We start from the raw sequence: 16538 nt of genomic DNA on the forward strand, positions 1-16538 counted from the left end.
CCGCAGTGAGATACTGTCCCATTGCCTCAATTTCCCCACTCAGCTTCTGCTCTTGACCTATTGCTCTGCCTTTCTGCGGACCCATCCCATTCTCTCAAGTCAACTCTTAACTCTTTAAAGGATTTCGGACGTGGTCCCCTTAGGTCCATCGGTCCTCTTTGACTCCCCTGCTCTGTTGCGGGACTCACTGTCGGTTCGAATGGGGTGTTCCACGTTACCGGTCCTGGCAATTGCTTCCAGGCATTTGTCGTGTTATTCCTCCTTTCCATCTCAACCCTTTCTCTGTCTAACCGTATCTGTTCTTCCTCTCTCCCATTCTCTGGGTTGTAAATCGATACTATGGGTCCTATGGTAACGGGTACTTGGAGAGCATCTGGCAATCCAAAAGTTTCAGCCCTCTCTGCGGTTGGCGTTTTCTGTACCACAAACCTTCCGACTACACTTTGTGCTGTACTATGTTGAGGTGTCTCCCCACCTTTGATAGGTGTCCATTCCGATGTAGGAAGTGGTACATACCCCTCTATGGCAGCCCCATCTTCCCTTGCGAGTCCTCTACTTTCAATCTCCCCAACTCTCGGGGGCGGTCTATCTATCAACAATCTATTTATCAAATTGTCCTCCGAGTCGCTCTCCTCATCCTCTTCCATGAGGTTCTTTCCTCCTGCCACCTCTCTCACTGGGTACAACTTATCCACCTCAATAGCCTGTACCCTCCACCTCTTGGCGTCCTCATCCCATTTGGAATCTCGCACTGCTCTTACCGATCGCGTCAGCCTTTCTTGACGCCTATTCAGATTCCTATCGTGCGCCGCCCTAATCCATGCGTTAAGGGCCTCAAACTGTGTCGGTCTAGGCGGGGGTTTCAATGCGGACATGGTTGCTTTTAGCCGATGTAACACCTCTAACTTAAACGTCCCATACTTTGGGAACGACATTTCCTCATTCCCTTCCGTAAGCTTGTTCCAATACCCAATCCATAATATCGTATGCAGCCCAACATTCGTTGCCATATAATGAGCCGGTGTACCCTCTGGCGGTGCCTCTTGCCCGTAAAAAGACTCTCTCCTTTTTCTTTTAAAAATATCCTTCAAACATTTAAAACACTTCATTTTCAATCTACTAGTTTCTGTTTTCTCCGGTTTGTTTACTTCCTGATGACAATCCACCAATCTCAGCTCGGTTCTCGCCTACTGGCCTATCAGAACGCGACTTCTCACTGACGTCGCACCAGCCGCCCAATCGCGTCGCGGCTCTTGCCGACGTCACACCAACCGTCCTATCGCGTCGCGGCTCTTCACTCGCCACCCTATCTCAGCGCGGCTCTTGCTGACGTCACTCGTCCCCCTTGGCAGCAGTTCCCCTCCTTTTTCAGCTCGTCTCCGCGTTTATGCATGCGTCCCATTCATACTTTGGAAAAGAAAAAAAATGATTACTTCCGTCCAAGCGATCACTTTTCTTTGACTGTACGCCCACAGTCAATCTGTAATTGTCACCTTAACTGGCGAAATGTCTTTCCGTTTACGTCCAGACAATCGCCTTCTCTGATAGGTTACTTACACACGGCAACTTTCGACCTGCGTCCGTTGCCCACACACACACTCACACGTTCCCCCTATCTCGGTTCCACGGACGATCAATGGTACCTCATGACCCCCGTACTATGGTTGACAACTACTCTGAGTGTTCGATACACCCGGACTACTTAAGCTCTACCTTGAACTTAAGATTTTTACCAGGTTGCGCGCGCTCACAACCTTCTCTCAATCTCACTACAGGCATTCAACTCCGCAAGACATTACAATACAAATACAACACAAAACACCGCAATCTGTTCACGCATGACCCTTGTTATACTCACTCTCCTCCGATACTGCTGCTTTTCTCGCGCCGTCAGCACCCTCTTCGGCACGCGATTCTTCCGCTGCTCATCTCTCGATGTCTAGCTCTAGGGACCTTGGGGTAAGCTAACCTAGTCTGGATTACCTTCCTCAAGAAGATAACCATCCTACACTGCTACCAACTGTTAACGCGGGGTTTCTGGTTTCTAGTTACCTTACCAGATCCCTAATCCTGTCGACTGAATCGTTGGTACCTGTCATTGAGTAAAAGACAATCTACTACTAGGTTAGTCAATTAAGAACTTAAACCACTCTAAAGAACCACTTACCACTGGGAAAGGTTAAAAAGTTTTAATTCAAAGTCAAAAGTATCTGGAGATACAAACATCTCAGAATAAGATTAAAAAGGTATACAGGTATTAGTACAAAAAGGTACTCTCTAAATATTCTCAATCGACAAAAGGAAATTATTAAAACTATCTCAAAAAGCATAAGTGTTGCAAGAATCGCTGCGAGTTGCAACTTGAGAGTCATTTACAGAAAAGAAAAATACAAGTTAATCTGTCCCTACACTAGACTAAGTGACATCCCTACTTAACAAGATCTTTACCTAAAAAGGTGTCAGCAGTGTTGACTTCCAAAGAAGATCACACACTTCTCTTAGTCTTTGTCTCAAAGTTGAAGTCTTTCAGCTCTCTATCTGCCTACCCATCCGCTCTCTTAGGCTCCTCAGATCATCTGCTCTAACTCCACCCCGGGGTGCTATCCCTAATACAAAATCACATTTCCAATAGGAACGCCCATGTCGACGCCTCTCACGTGGTGCAGTTTTGAGCGGCAAACTCCGTACTGGTGCTCCTCTGGACTCTTCATTAAAGTTGACCTTGCTTCCCAGGCTTCTTCTTCAGCGAGACAGTACCCCCTAAAATTCCTGAAGACTCCTCCAGGCCTGCGCCTGGCTCTCTTGAACAAAGGAACCGTTCATCATAGTCCTGATTAGGGCTCCGCGCACCTGCGACAGACACATGTACTGTGGGCCTCAAATTCCAACCTCCACCATATCTCGGACCATAAAACATGTGTAAGGAATCTCAGTTAGTGCCGAACACAACTTTCCCGTAACGAGCACATTTTAGATCAAAGAGAATGACTTGGTCTTTTCAGGCCTAGTTGATTTACACAAAGCGGGTCTCTGCCTTCTAAACATTTCCTTTCTTTGGTTTAAACAGTAATTTAACTAACACGTATTACTATAGTATAATGCAACACATCTATATAAAACATATATTTCAATTCTATGATTAAATACTTCTAGAAAACAATGTTAACCACGTTTCACATCAGTTCAGCAGCACTTTATCTTTACTGTGAATTGCCCTGCGGCCTACACATTCTCATTGGTTTGCTAGGTTTCATTTCCTTTACACACAATCGCTTAACATGAGAAACGTAAGGTTTCACATCATTCTAACATTTCTACATTAGTTTTCATACTGCTATAGGTACCTCTATGCTAGCTAAACACACTTATATAAGTTCACTCTATGAATATGACACTCGTGTGCAATACAATTTAAACTAACACTACGTGCTTGTAAATATGGTGTACTTATACAATTTTCAGATTTGTGCTCTCTCACTACATTGTACGCCACTGAACTCTATACCATTTTTCTTGCACTCCTGCATTCTATGCCAATGCAGTCTACGCCACTCTACTCTGCATCACTCCACTCTACACCTCTGCACTCTGCAGTACTCCACCCCATGCCACTTCACACTATGTTACAACCATCTATGGCACTATATATTTTACTCTGCACCACTCTACGCTACTCTAATGTACACCACTGTATGCCACTACACAGTGTGCCACTCTACTCTACACCACTGGACTCTACATTACTGTATTCTATGCCACTCTACTCTGCACCACTCCACTCTACACCACTTCACTCTACTATGCAACACACTAATCTATGCCACTCCATTCTACAATGCTATTCTTTCTGCACTCCATGCCACTATACTCTGCAACACTCTATGCCAATGCATCCACATCAGTCCACTCTACTTTATGCTACTCCACTGTACGCCACCCAGCGCGACTCCACTCTATGCCACTCCAATACATGACAATCTATGCCACTACACTCTACAATACACTACTCCACTATTTGCCATTTCACTCTATGACACTCTGCACCACTCACCTCTACGCCACTAACTTTTAGCCATGCTGAACAACCATCATGCCATTGTACAACTTGGCCATAATACATTGGAAAAGCCAATAGCTCTTACACTGGCGAAACCTGTTGGCTTTGCCAATGCCTATGTATCTATTCCAGCTTCTGGTAGGGCAAGAGGGAGTGTTATTGACAAGCCCTGATGCTCCTTTATCTGACATGCCTCACTGCATGATACAAGTGCAGTATGTAACATATGTATTGTGTCTATTTGAGCCTGGGCTGCAACAGCTAGCGGCTAACACCAGCACAATGCAGCTAGCGCTGGCAAAGTGATGTTGCAGCTTGTGCATGCAAACAAACGATCTGTGGATCGTTTGTTTACATGCAAAAGCTGCAACATGCCGAGCAGTAGTGGCAGAGCGAGGCAATAGGTCGATGCCCTTGCAACACCCAGGGGCAACCGCCATTGGATGAAGACCTCACTGCTATGTGAGGCATGAGTGGAGAACCATTGAGTACTTGGGTGTGAGTAAAGGGCATTTGAATGCCAGTAGTGTGGAGGCTATTCCACTTGTACTTTATCTCCCCCATTCTACGCCATGTAAACTTCCATATGATGTCATCAATTATTTCAGCTATGTAATTTACTACATTCTTTGGCGGCACGAGCAGCATTCTGGAGGAGTTACGTTTTTTGACTACGAAAATTTGTGTAATTTGTGACTTTTGAATAATTGTAATGTAATAACATAAATCTGGTAATGGGATTGGTCTGAACAATTCATTTACTATTTCACGATCCTAAAGTAACGCTGTCCCCTTTTCTCTCGATGCAGGATACGGCTGAGAGGGTTTCAAGCTCTGGAATAGTCGCAGCAGGCATCAGTCGGCTCCGCCATGGCTATGGCTCTCACCAGCAGCAGCCATGAGCTGCAGCAGGACAATGGAATGTGCTTTCACAACCACGTCACTGACTACCGGGTGAAGTTAGAGGAAGCACGAGGGCGGCGGAACTCCATCCCTCCCGTACAGACCCCCAACGCCAAGCACATGCTAGCATACCTACCCCGACCGCCAACAGATACAAGCCGATATGGAACCTTTCCGCAGAAGGCAAGTACCGTGGCATCCACTTACACTATGTAATACTGCTGCCTGCATACTCAGAGACTGCTGATCAAACTCACCGAATAAGGATGTTACAGGCACCATATACATAAATCAATCATACATGCTACATTCCATGCTTTAAAAAAGTCAAATATGTTTACTTTTTTTATTTAAAGATAACGAGCATAAAAGAACAATTTAGGCACCAGAGAAATTCTCATCAGAATTTTCATAGGATCTTATTCTTATGCTATTTATTTACTTGCCACATTTTTATTATGTAGAAAATATGCAAGGGATGCCAGAACTCGTCACAGAGAATACATTCAATCCAATAAACATTATAGCGCATTCGGTAAAAAATATTTCATGAAAAAGTAGAGTTCATAACTGATTTCTGAGTCGTGAACCTAATGACTCCATAGCTGTAGTGCGTGAGTACTCGCAAACACTTTCCTGGGGGCCGAAAAGTTTGGTCTTTGGTGTGACCGAGGGCCGCATTAATGCCAGCGGCCGGCAGGAGGCGTAAAGTGGGTGGAGGGGAAGCACAGCATGTATTGTAATTGTATTGTAATTGCATTTATATAGCGCTAACTACCCCTGACGAGGCGTCGAAGCGCTTTTCCGGCGAGTAGCACGCTAATCCGGGACCCATAGAGGATTAGTGTTGAATTAGTATAGTGAAACATGCAAGTACATTTTAAGTGGTGGATAGGTTAGTCAGTTATTTGGATTTGGAATTATAGCAGAAGGATAGAGGAGGACAAAGGTTTGTATTTATATAGCGCTTGTTGACACATGCTATTCAAGAAGCCTACAAAGGATTAGTGGTGAATTAATATGGTGAAATATGAAGTAATTTCAGTGGTGGATATTAGTCAGTTGCTTGGAGTGAGAAGGATAGCGGATGGATAAAAGGGGAAGAAAGATTAGCATTCATATAGCTCTTGTTACCCCTGATGGGTGTTGAATCGCTTTTCTGGTGAGTAGCACGCCACACCGGAACCCATAAAGGATTACTGTTGAATATTAGTATAGTAAAAAAAAATGAAGTAATTTGAGTAGTGGATATGTTATTCAGTTATTTGGGTAGTATATTAGTATAGTTTAATATGGGATTTGAGAAGTGAACATGTTAGTCTGTTAATTTCGATTGAAAAAGATAGTGGAAGGATAAAAGAGTGTAATATTTTTTTTTTTTATTTTTTTTTTTAGGTCTTAGCAATAGGAAGAGGCTTTTGGATGAGTAAAAATGAGTTTTGGAGGGGAGGACTCAGGGTAAAGAGTTTAGAAATGTTTGTTTTAGGGGATCAGTATAGTAAAAGAGGTGTCAGATGATACAAGGAGGGGTAGAGTAGGAGAGAGTCTAGAAAGGGTTATTTTGGCAATCATAGTAGTGATATGGGGTTTGGGATAAATGAGAGAGTGGTTGTAGAGGATATATTGATAGATGTATAGGATGAGAGATAGGGTTGTGCATTGGAAGGAGTAGTAGAAGTAGTTTGAGATGAGCCAGAAGGTTGGGCTAGAAGATATATTGAGCGAAGTAAGGGCTGAGAAATAGGGTAGTGCCTTAGAAATGCTAAATTAGAAGAAAGTGATAAATATGTAGATCCATAATTACATTGAAAGTATATGTGTTGCAAGAGTTACAAAGTGTGGTGGTGTGCACTGTGTGTGTTGTGCGTTAGTGTTATTATGGTAGAAAGGAGAGGAGGGTGTTTATTGGATAACTGATGGAAGGTCTCTTAGGTGTAATTACAGCAGGGAGAGTGTGTCTGAATGGGATGTAGTTATGTAGGGTGTTGATTGGTGTTGTGTTAGTGATGAGTGTATTGGTTAGTGGTATAGGATAGAGTCGTGTACTGTTTGTAGGTGATGGTGGATATGTGTGGTAGTTGGGATAGTAGGGTGTGTAGATGTGGTTTGGTTGGGTTTGTAGTGCAGGCTGGTATATTGATCTGTGCGTAGTGTTGTGCGTGGTGTACATTTGGTGTGAGTGTGTTGCTCTGTTTGTGGATGTGGATGGTGTGGGCTGGTATTGCTAAATGAGAAAAAGGGCCGCATTTCTGGCCCTAGTCCTGACCAGTATCGAACAGGCTCAAACAGGAAACTGCCCTTGTCCTCTCTGCCCTTAACAGGCTCAAACAGGCAACTGCTCTTGTCCTCTCTGCCCTTAACAGGCTCAAACAGGAAACTGCCTTTGTCCTCTTTGCCCTTAGCCTCGACTCCAGAGCTGAGACGCCCTAAGCCTGGCCTTTTTTATAGCCCTAGTAATCAGGTGACCCCTTCAGCCAATGGGAACCCTAGCCCTAACACAACACTAGCCCTAAAATCTAGGAAGCAATAGGAGACCAGGACCTTACAGCCAATCTTAGCCCTAGTCCAAGCACCCAATCAGTTCAAAAATCCTGATCTCTATGTCCAATAAAGGCCCTAGCCCTACCAGTAGTCCCAAAGCAAGTCCATGCAACCAATGGCACAGGTAGCCCTAGTCCCTACTTCCAATAGAAAGCCTAACCCTACTCTAAGTCCCACACCCAGTCCAGCAACCAATCACACCAGAAGCCCTAATTGTTACTTCCAATTAAAGGTCTAACCCTATCCCTAGTCTCACCCGACTCTCAACAACCAATAACATAGGAAGCCCTAGTCCCAACCCTACAATGATTGGATCACAGACCCAGAAACCAATCAGAACCCTCAAATACCCAACCAATGAGGACATTAACCCTAATCCAATAGAAACACCAGATACAACCACCAATCAGTGTAGACATGTACCAACCACTAGCAGACCATATAAGGTCCCAGCGACCTCAGACAAGGTTTGCTGGCCAGGGAGTTGGAAGCTGCTTCTCCTGTTCAGAATCTCCTAGAAGACAGACAGGCGCAATCCACACTTTGGACTTCAGCAGGTAAGGGCCTCACTAACTTGAAATCTAACAATACTGTTTGAATAAAACTTTACTCCCCCTGCTGGCCAAAAAACAGGTGCACAGGCCCTAGTAAAACACAGTTTAAACAGCTCACAGAAGCACCCTCTGATGTAGAAAAAATCCCTGTTGCTGGGGGGGGAGGCAGTGGGGCTGGTTTCACTGGCTTGTGAACACAAAATGGTGGCTGGAAGTGCACTGTTTTAACATACAGGTCTTAGCACAGAGCAAAGGAGAAATTTGGAGGGAAAACAGAATTGTCACCAAGGAATGAGAGGGACAAACTACAGAGGTTGGACTGCAAATCCCACAATTCAACACACTAAATGGAGGCAATCATGGGCAGGAAAAAACACAAATTTAAAACACAACACAGGTGATAAAATATGCAATTACAGGCAGGCTAAAACTGCAATTTTTGAACTGTAACAACCACAGGCATACATCTCGTTGCTGCACTGAGTTGCACAATGCGGAACCAGAAAAATTGGGATGAATCCTGGCTTCCCCACTTGTGATCCTGGGTATTGTTTTATTTAAATTTTACCTCTTTTTCTTCAATATCATATATAAGAGGACCTTGAAATACACAACTTCAGGATGCATGCTGTACAAAACCTTATCCTGCGTTTGAATTTAATCAATCACTAATGGCATTTTTATTAGTCAGGGTGGGGGGGGGGGTCAAAAGTGTTTCTAAATTCAAGTTTGAAAACTATCACTTTAAAAAAAGTGCTTCTGAAAGCACTTCTATAATCTGATTTACTAAGGGGAAACGATTCTATAGGTTAATAAAATAGTCTTTCAAAATTCAAAAAGTGTATCATATTTTTACATGTTTTCGGTCTTTAAAAATGAAGGTGTCCCTAAAGTTACGGGCTGCATTTCTTCCTTTACTTAACTGCAATTACCCTTTAAATAAGTGCTTGCTGTTTATTAAAAAATGTTTTAATGGTAGTGCTGAGTCGAGTAAACAGCAGCCCAGTGCTGCCGTTGCCCGGGAAGGGGGGGGGGGCACATGTAAAGGTCAGGCAGGCTGTACTTCGAGTATCACTACCATAGAGCATCGTCTTTTTCCACAACTTGTAACAGGTCCAGAAGATAGAGAGGAGATGGAGATAAAAATGGAGATAACCCAGCTGGGTTCCTAGTTCCCTAAAATCTTCATGACTGTAGTGGGTGAATCAGTAGGGTCGGCTGGATTGTATTGCCCAGGGCAGCATTAAGCATTGACACACCCTTGACTTCTATATGAACATTTGTGTAACGAAGAAGATGTTTGAAATACCGCACTGGAAAGGACTTCCAAAGTTTCAGATTTCACTAGATCATTAATGCTAACTCACTGTATTTGGGTCCCTTTTCCTTGCTACCTGGTGGATGCAACTGCTCCGACACCAGAAGACAACTTTAAATCCATCCGGTTTGTGGCATGCTTGGAGGGTTCCTGCACAGTGCGGATGTGGCTGTGGTAGACTAGGCCTCAGCACAACGACCAAGAACTATTGTGCCCGCCGGAGCCTACCTGGGCGAATGGAGATTGTCCTACAAACAGCTGCTGCTGTTGTAAACAAGCCCCAAAGGAGAGTGCTTTGTATGGGTGAGGTCACCCCCAGGGCTTTAAGTGGGGGGGTCTGAGCCCCCCCAGGGTTTTTTGGGGGGGGGCCTCGAAAGAGTGTTCTAAGGGGCTCTATTTTCAGGCCTCAAAGGTCAAAGGTAGGGTGACCAGACGTCCCGTTTTTTGTTTGGGGTTACTAGTGTGGGTAACATGTCTTGATAGTGAAATACTGCCAATATCGTTTTTCATTATTGAAAGGCTATCTTGCCCATAGAATAACATGGGGAATGCTGTGTAATATGTTTACCCGCATATCTTCCCATAACAGCAAGATAGACATATGGAATCTGGAATCCCTGAACTCATAATTTAATAACACATCCTTTAGTGAACATGGTTTTTAAATTCTAAGTTTGGAAATAGTACTTTTGGAAAGTGGCTATTTTCATGTTAAACCTTTCTGTGTGCCTCTGCCTGGTTGTGTATTGACTGTCTGGTTTGTGAGTGACAGGGGCTGGGGGTGGCTCCAAGAGGCTGGCTGAGTCAGCACAATTCTGAATAGACCCATATGCATGTACTCTACATGCTGATGGGTGCACTCTGCCAATGCACCTCCTCTTCCTTTGTGAGTGTGGGCCATGGCCATCAGACGCACCGCAGGAGGTAGAGCCAGAATTGTGGCAGGCAGGCACAGCCATATTGAGACTCCCACCACTCTGGTAATAAATATACCTTTTTGCCTATTTTATTATCCTTTGCTGGGTGCGACTTCATGATTTTCTTAAGCACACAATGCTAGTTATCTTGATTTAGACCACACCCCTACTCGGATAGGTCACACCCCTTTAAGAAATTTGCCAAGCCCCTTTTAGAGCACCACCAGTTTTTTTCCTACTTAAAGCCCTGGGCACCCCCCCCCCCCAATCCCGCTGCACAACCCAGATGGCTTCCAAACAACAACAGGCCTAGCTGCGCCTGGAGACGAGAGAGACTGAGACTTGTGTGGATAAAACCACTGTGTTCCTTGAGTCTGTGTTGTTGTGTGGTACAAAAACAAATCCTAAGAGTTCGAACTGAATTGTATAGTAATAATGAGGTTTGAAGTGAGATTAAACAAACTGTCTTTTTCTAAAAAGATAGGCACTTGTATGGGAATTTATTGACTGTTAAGTTCTGATCACTTGCCCCCACACTTCCTTGTTGAGAAGCGTGTGACTGCTTGGCCTTCCTACACTTAGATTTAGATGTGGAAAATAGATGTTCTTAGCCCAGATTGCAAAGCCATAGTAGGATGGACTTCAGGAAACCAATTGCAAACAATATCAACCACATTGTTGGGGCCTAGTAGCCCCTGTCTACTCTGTAGCCCTCGTATGGGGTCTGATAGTAACTTCTGGTGGTTTAATTTTTCTTTAGTGGTTCTTTCTTGGATTTCTGGAAGCTTTAACTGTGTCAACAAGGTTCTTTAAGCTCATTCTGGTCACCATGGAATGCACCTGTGGAGCTGGGTCAAAGCTCAACTTTAGATAATTTGTCCTGATCTCAAATGGTGCATCATAGAAGCTACACGACGATGCCAAGCATCTTATTAGTGAGTGAAATTGATGTATTCTATCTATGGAACCATGTCCGGCATTTGTGTCTTAACACTGTCCGTAATTCTGATTAGTTTGTGCTTTAAAATAGGCAATGGGGGGGGGAGCAGTATAGCAGCCGACATACAGAATGCCACATCAGGAGAGCTGTAGCACTTGTGAGCAGTTCACCCCCCACACACCACTGGCGAACTTACCTCCCTCCCTATGATGTTTTTCACAGACGCCTGGGTCCTGGCTGCCTAAACTGTTTAAAGTTTGCCCCTGTAGAGTCACCTGGAACCAGCTGATACTGACGCTGTTGGATTACCTCCTTTGGTTTGGGAACAGCTCCTTCCGACAGCTCCATGCCACAGCAGAGCATCATGGAGCCGCAGGAGGGCCTGCAAAGCATGTTGGAAGATTGGAACTGAGGTGCTGAGCTGAGAGCAACTGCGGATATTTGAAGATATTGTTACCGCAACAGCACTCTTGGTACATGATTGTCCCGGTTTTGTCAGCTTTGAATGTCTGTGTGCCGCAAGTTGTAAAGAGCTATGGAGGAGAAGCTTACTACTGCCAGTGTATAGAACTTTTGTACATCACGCAGGTCTCAAACGATTCTGCAGCAGTCCACTAGGTGATGTAAAGTAGTGGGCTCTAGGCCCACATACTTGCAAAAAAGGGCACATGCACCCGGCCCCTTTCATTAGCAGGGTCACCTGACCAGTGACACTTGTGAAGGCTGGGGGTAGAGTGTACATAAAGCTCATTCCTGGAACACTAGAACTTGTCAAGCAGGACACTGCATCCCTCCCAAACTTTATTGAACATGAGATGAACAAGTCCAACCTGTGGGAAAGAAATAGCAAACAAAACAAAGCACCACTGAGTCTCTTCAGGCCATCCGCTGAGAAGTACTGGATCTCTTGACCGCATATCCATGAGGTTTCAGTCCACCTCAGCAATGTTGTTCAAACCAACCTTGTCTTAAGGCACGGGTACTCAAAGTACGGCCCTCGGGCCGGCAGCGGCCCGGCAAGCCTTCCTTGGCGGCCCGCGGACCTTACAGACAGGATACCTGTGTTATTTTTATTTTTGAAAGTGCCAGCAAACACCACTGATTGCAACAGCACGGACTCGGAGAGACGGGCCAGGCGATTCGAGCGATATTCAGAGGGCAGCTGCAGGGCCACTAAGAAGAGGTGAACAAAGCCTCATTAACATGTAAATGGTCTTTTAATGACCTGTTAAGTACTGGGTGCGGCTGTGTTCGTGCAGGGGAAGCTGCCTCATACCGGGCTGACGCGTAGAGTGAGGTGACGGAGGACAGCAGGGACTGAGGAGGGGGGATGGGGGTTGAGGTGGTTTGTGCCCCTTTTGCTAAACATATTGACATTAGCATAAAGAAACAGTGACTATGCTCGGTGCCTTTGCAGGAACTTTTACTGCTGGCTTTCATAGTTAATTAATCTCAACTTCACAGCAGGAATTTTTTCGAAGCACGGGCAAAATAAGATTTTGCGTTTGGGTACTCCCTTTGCCATGCAATCTGGCGCCAACTTGCAGTTTCAAGCGGCCAGGCAGCTGCCTACAGTGGCTTAATGTATCCCCGGGACTGGTTAATCTTTCAAATATTTACATCTGAGAAATAGCGTCTGTGACATGACAACATTTTACATAATATTGCTACAATTTAAATAGCATTGCTTGTTCCGAATGGCGAATTTACTAACCTTTATTCCATTCCTTCAAATTGGTCTGCCTTTTCTGCCCTTTTTTCCTCAGCTTCTTTCTATATGTATGAGTGCCGAATGCAAATTGCTGCCTGCCAGAATTAAAGACAATAAATCCTATTCCCTGCATTGTCACTTTAACTGCTAAAAAGATGCTAAAATAATCTGATATTTGTGATGCGGGTGACGAAGGGCAGCAGGGAGTGAGGGCTGGGTGAGATGGCAGAGGGTGACAGAGGACAGCAGGGACTAAGGGGGGTGAGGTGACATAGGGCAGAAGGGAGTGAGAGCCCGGGTGAGGTGACAGAGGGCAGCAGGGAGTAAGAGCCGGGTAAGGTGACAGAGGGCAGCAGGGAGTGAGAGCCGGGTGAGGTGAGACAGATAGAGTTAGAGACACATAAAGACATATAGAGACAGATAGAGGCAGAGACAGATAGAGGCAGAGACAGATAAAGACATATACAGACAGATAGAGGCAGAGACAGATAGAGACAGGGGCAGACAGAGGCAGATAGAGACAGGGACAGACAGAAACAGTTTGAGGCAGAGACAGACAGTGATAGAGAGAGAGAGACAGAGAGAGAGAGAGAGAAAGGGAGACAGAGAGAAAGAGAGAGAGAAAGAGAGAAAGAGAGAGAGAGAGAGAGAGAGAGAGAGAGAGAGAGAGAGAGAGAGAGAGAGAGAGAGAGAGAGAGAGAGAGAGAGAGAGCGAGGGATGTGTGTATGCAGGGTCTGGTGGCTCAGTGGACGAAGGCGTCCGCTGCATTGGCCTGTGTTCAACCTCATGGTCACAGTTTTTTTTTTGTTGCTCTAGCCCCGCCCCCTCCCCCACTGACCCCGCCCCCACCGTTGCGGCCCTCGGCCACAAACCACACTGTAAATTTGGCCCCCGAGAGAAAGTTTGTGAGTACCCATGTCTTAAGGTGTAGGAGACTATTTACGTAGTTCAATGTGGTGTGCATTCGGAGCGGTGGTGGAGTCCAATGCGGAGAGCTATTTGAAGATACTTGGGCTCCATGGACGGCAAACCTGCAAAGACTAAGGATGACATTGATGAATGGGAGTCCTATTTGAAGGCCAACGTGCTTCCTAATGCCCTGCTGGTGGAGCAGCTTCAGACTTCCCTCTCATGCCAGGACTCCCTTCTCACAGGAATCTCCTTGAGGCCCTTACTGCTGGGCTGTCATGGGACTCTGTGGACTGTGCGGCCTCTCTTAGGCCATGCAAAGGCATCGCTGATAAAGTGCCATAAGAACCACATCCAAGTCACTCTTTAAGCCACAAAGAATTTTTGCCTCAGGGTCTGTGTGCTCTGGCTGTCAGGGCTCAGGTACACAGGCCTTCATCAGATAGTCTTTGGGTGGCCTGTTGTGGAGCTGCTGCAGACACATCTTCCTTGCTGGGGTTTCCTCTCACAATGGAATTCCCTCAAGGCCCTTGCCCCTGGATTGTCATGGGACTGCATGGGCTGTGTGGGGCCTCACTAAGGCCATGCAAAGGGGTCTCTACGGAACTCCCAACAGGACCACGGCCAAGCTTCGTGCAACCCCCCGGGTGGATGGTCTTATGGTAGAGTATGCTCTCTTCAGCAGGTCTCAAGGTAATGGGTGCTCACAGGTGGTTTCTGGGTAGCCAGCCTTCCATGGATCCAGGAATGTCTTATTTATTTATTTTATTTTATTTTGAAGGTTTTATAAAGCGCGAACAAGATCCTTGCAGATATCAGAGCGCTTTACAATGAAAAACTTGAAAAAGTTGATTATACAAAAAGAATAACATGACAAATTATAAATACAGTAGTTTTGGAGAAAGAACAAGTATGGGATAAGTGTAAGGATACACACGAAAAGACGTAAAGTACTGAAGCATAGGAACATAGCACAAAAACACAGCAAAAATTGTCGAAGAACCAAACAGGCGCTTCTCGTTTGGCAAATGTTCAGGGCAGGGTAGTGTGGTCAAGTAAATTTTGCCGTGAGAATCGCTTTTACTTCCTTATTGAAAGATAAGGTAGAGGGATTCAGTCTGGTTTCAGGGGGAAGAGTATTCCAAATCCTAGGCGCCATCCCAGAGAAGGATCGTTTGTATGTTTTTTTAATTGAATCTTTGAGGTTTCAGTAGTAGATTGTCTGCGCCCCTAGAGGACCTTGAGCCACCGGAGATTGTCAATTTCTGTGCGAGGTAGATGGGCGTCTTGTGGTGCAAGGCCTTATGTGTCATGCAAGCTATTTGGAGATGAACTCTTGCTTCAAACGGGAGCCAATTGAAGGATTTTAGATCAGGGAGATGAGGGAACTTCTTTTCGAGCTAGTGATGAGTCTTGCTGCCGAGTTTATTGCGGCTCTGAGGGGGGCTGTACTCGCTTTTGGAAGGCCGCACAAAGAGACACTACCATAATCCACACGAGGGATAACTAGCGCTTGTACAGCTTGTTTGAAGTCGTTGACTGGCAAGAATGGCTTCAACTTCCTTAGAATGTTTATCTGACAGTGAGCTCCCTTTGTAGCGTTGCTAACGTGTTTCTGCATAGTGAGACTGCTGTCTAGAGTTATTCCCAAGGATTTTGCTGAGTCCACAATAGTTGGTTGAACGTTGAGTGCAGTGAGATGTTGGATTAAGTTTTGCATCAAGGGGTATTTAGCGGGGGGCTATAAGGAGGAATTCGGTCTTAAGAACGTTCAGTTTGAGATGATTTTCCGCCAACCACGTTTGGGTGGTCATGAGTGTGGAATTAAGCTGTTTAATGTCTTCTAAGGTATTGATCTTTAGATACAGTTGTGTATCATCCGCGTACATATGATATTGCACGTTAGCTGCTTGTAGAATTTCAGTGAGTGGCTCCATGAACAGGTCAAATAGTGTCGGGGATAGTGAGGATCCTTGCGGGACGCCCAGCCTAACTGGTACTGGGTTGGAAAAAGTGTTGTTGATCTTGGATTGTTGTGTTCGGTTATGTAAAAAGGAGGTGAACCAATTTAGCACGGATCCTGAAAGACCCATCCTAAGTCTGAGAAGATCAAGCAGACTCTCGTGTTTGACCGTATCAAAAGCTGAAGAAAGGTCCAGCAGGATGAGTAGGCATGTTCCATTCTGGTCCAGGAATTGAAGCGCATCATCAATAATGTGAGTCATGGTTGATTCCGTGCTGTGCCCTGCTCTGAAGCCTGGTTGGTAGTTGTTAAGGAGGTCAAAGTGAACGATATGTTTAGTTAGTTGGTAATGCACACACTTTTCAAGCAATTTGGCCAGGGTAGGGATATTCTATATAGGACGATAGTTGTTAAGATCCGTGGGGTCAGCTGTTGGTTTCTTTAGGATGGGTGAGACCTGACCGACTTTGTGGGTGTCTGGAATGCAACCTTGTTGGAGTGAACTGTTGATGATTTTGGTCCATTTTGGAAGCAGCCATGGGGTTAGGTCTTTAACAGCGTTAGCCGGGAGCGGATCGATGAGGTGATTTGAGGGTTTCAAGACATTTAGAATCTTGCCCAAAGCCTCTTCCGAATAGGTGTCAAAGGACAACCAGGCGGCTTCGTTCTTAAGGTCACACTTTGAAGGGATTTGGAGTGTTGTAGTTCGTAGTGCCGGGGAAGT

The 16538-nt window shown here is 45.3% G+C and overlaps 1 protein-coding gene across 1 annotated transcript in view; it reads left to right on the forward strand.

The window, feature by feature from the left end:
- The first annotated feature begins 4877 nt into the window (after window positions 1–4877).
- LOC144825063 (G protein-activated inward rectifier potassium channel 4-like) overlaps window positions 4878–16538 on the forward strand; it is a 102425-nt gene continuing 90764 nt past the window's right edge. The window contains exon 1 of the mRNA XM_078683972.1: window positions 4878–5143. Coding sequence (XP_078540098.1) covers window positions 4928–5143 — 216 coding nt within the window. The 5' untranslated portion in view covers window positions 4878–4927. The remainder of the gene's footprint in view (window positions 5144–16538) is intronic.

Source organism: Lissotriton helveticus, chromosome 3_1 (assembly GCF_964261635.1).
Source record: "Lissotriton helveticus chromosome 3_1, aLisHel1.1, whole genome shotgun sequence".
Classification (NCBI taxonomy): Eukaryota; Metazoa; Chordata; class Amphibia; order Caudata; family Salamandridae; genus Lissotriton; species Lissotriton helveticus.